Genomic DNA, 1,240 nt, shown 5'->3' with positions numbered 1-1,240 from the left:
CAGTTGTCTCGTATTAAAGAGACTTGATGTTCTAATTTACATTTTGTAGAGTTGAAAACTGAGAATACCACTTGTGGGCAAAATAGATGTCCCTTGAGGAAAAAAGTCCCCATTCTTGAGTCTACCCTATAACTTTGGCTCTTGTGCCAGGCACTGTGTTTGGGCTCACTTCTAATTTCAGTTCTTCCTCTGGGTATCTCTGAGGACTTCAATAAGTGGTTTGGAATCCCACAGGATTTCTGATTCTGGAAAGCGCCAAAGTTATTACCTGTGGTTATTATCTCTCATGTAGAAAGGAACCTTAAAACATCTAGTCCACCTTCTAACCAAGTGCATAATGCATGTGTTATCTAGCATATGCTCTTGGTGTGATTTAATCTGCATTTAGGATTCAGGTCTTTTGGAAGGGTACTCATAACGCTGACTGACTGAATGGCATTTCTTTGGTAAATAGTCTGTTTCTTAGGAGCTACTATTTAGGTCCTACCACTGAAAAGACAAATGCAGCTTCAGGATCTAGACATCTTCCCCTTACTCACAGATGTTTATTTAGATACATAAGCATAATATACATGACTAGTTTTTACAAATTGTTCAGCACAAATCCCAGGTATCATTGTTTTTATGTCCATACCTCCCCAAATTTTGTCCTTTCAATGCAGCTGTTTTCTTGTTGTGACCATGTCTTCACTCACTCCTCAGTCAGAGATTCGACCAATGATGTGAAGTCCGGGTTCATGGGAGATAAGTGTTCATTTCTGCCTGAAGACAGTTTCCTTGGTTGTATTGATTCACAGGCTCTTCTTTCCTGCAGTATGATGAACCCTTGCTTTCATGTTGATTTCTAGCTCCACCTATGACAACAGTGAGCCCCAATATCACTTCTGAAAGCACAAGCACCAGTACTACCAATATTCCAAGGACAACCTACACCACTCCTCCAACAATGAACACCACCATTCCAGAAGGGAACAGCACCACCACAGCAGTCACGGATACTCATCTGACAACGGGGGCCTCTACCTCTGCTCTTCCAAAGCCAACACCCACAGACGACGTCAAGCCAGGTAAACAGTTGTGCTTCTGAGCCCAGAAGCCCTTAAAGGATTGGATATAGACCATCGTGGGCACAGTGTTAAGGCTGAGGTATAGTCTAGAGTAAGGATTCTTAACAGGCTTCCATATCTGACTTTAGACTTTGTGAACTCCTATCCCTGATAGCTCAGTTGGTAAAGAATCT

General features: G+C 42.1%; 1 protein-coding gene across 1 annotated transcript in view; it reads left to right on the top strand.

Annotated features, from left to right (window-relative positions):
• Nucleotides 1-1,240, top strand: part of LOC104999716 (hepatitis A virus cellular receptor 1-like) — a 34,875-nt gene that overhangs the window by 6,504 nt on the left and 27,131 nt on the right. The window contains exon 4 of the mRNA XM_010855273.1: nucleotides 849-1,067. Within this exon, the coding sequence (XP_010853575.1) occupies nucleotides 849-1,067 (219 nt within the window). The remainder of the gene's footprint in view (nucleotides 1-848; nucleotides 1,068-1,240) is intronic.

The sequence above is a fragment of the Bison bison genome, unplaced genomic scaffold (genome assembly GCF_000754665.1).
Source record: "Bison bison bison isolate TAMUID 2011002044 unplaced genomic scaffold, Bison_UMD1.0 scf7180017864363, whole genome shotgun sequence".
Lineage (NCBI taxonomy): Eukaryota > Metazoa > Chordata > Mammalia > Artiodactyla > Bovidae > Bison > Bison bison.
Note: the sequence above shows the minus strand (reverse complement) of the source record. Positions and strands in the feature narration are given on the sequence as shown.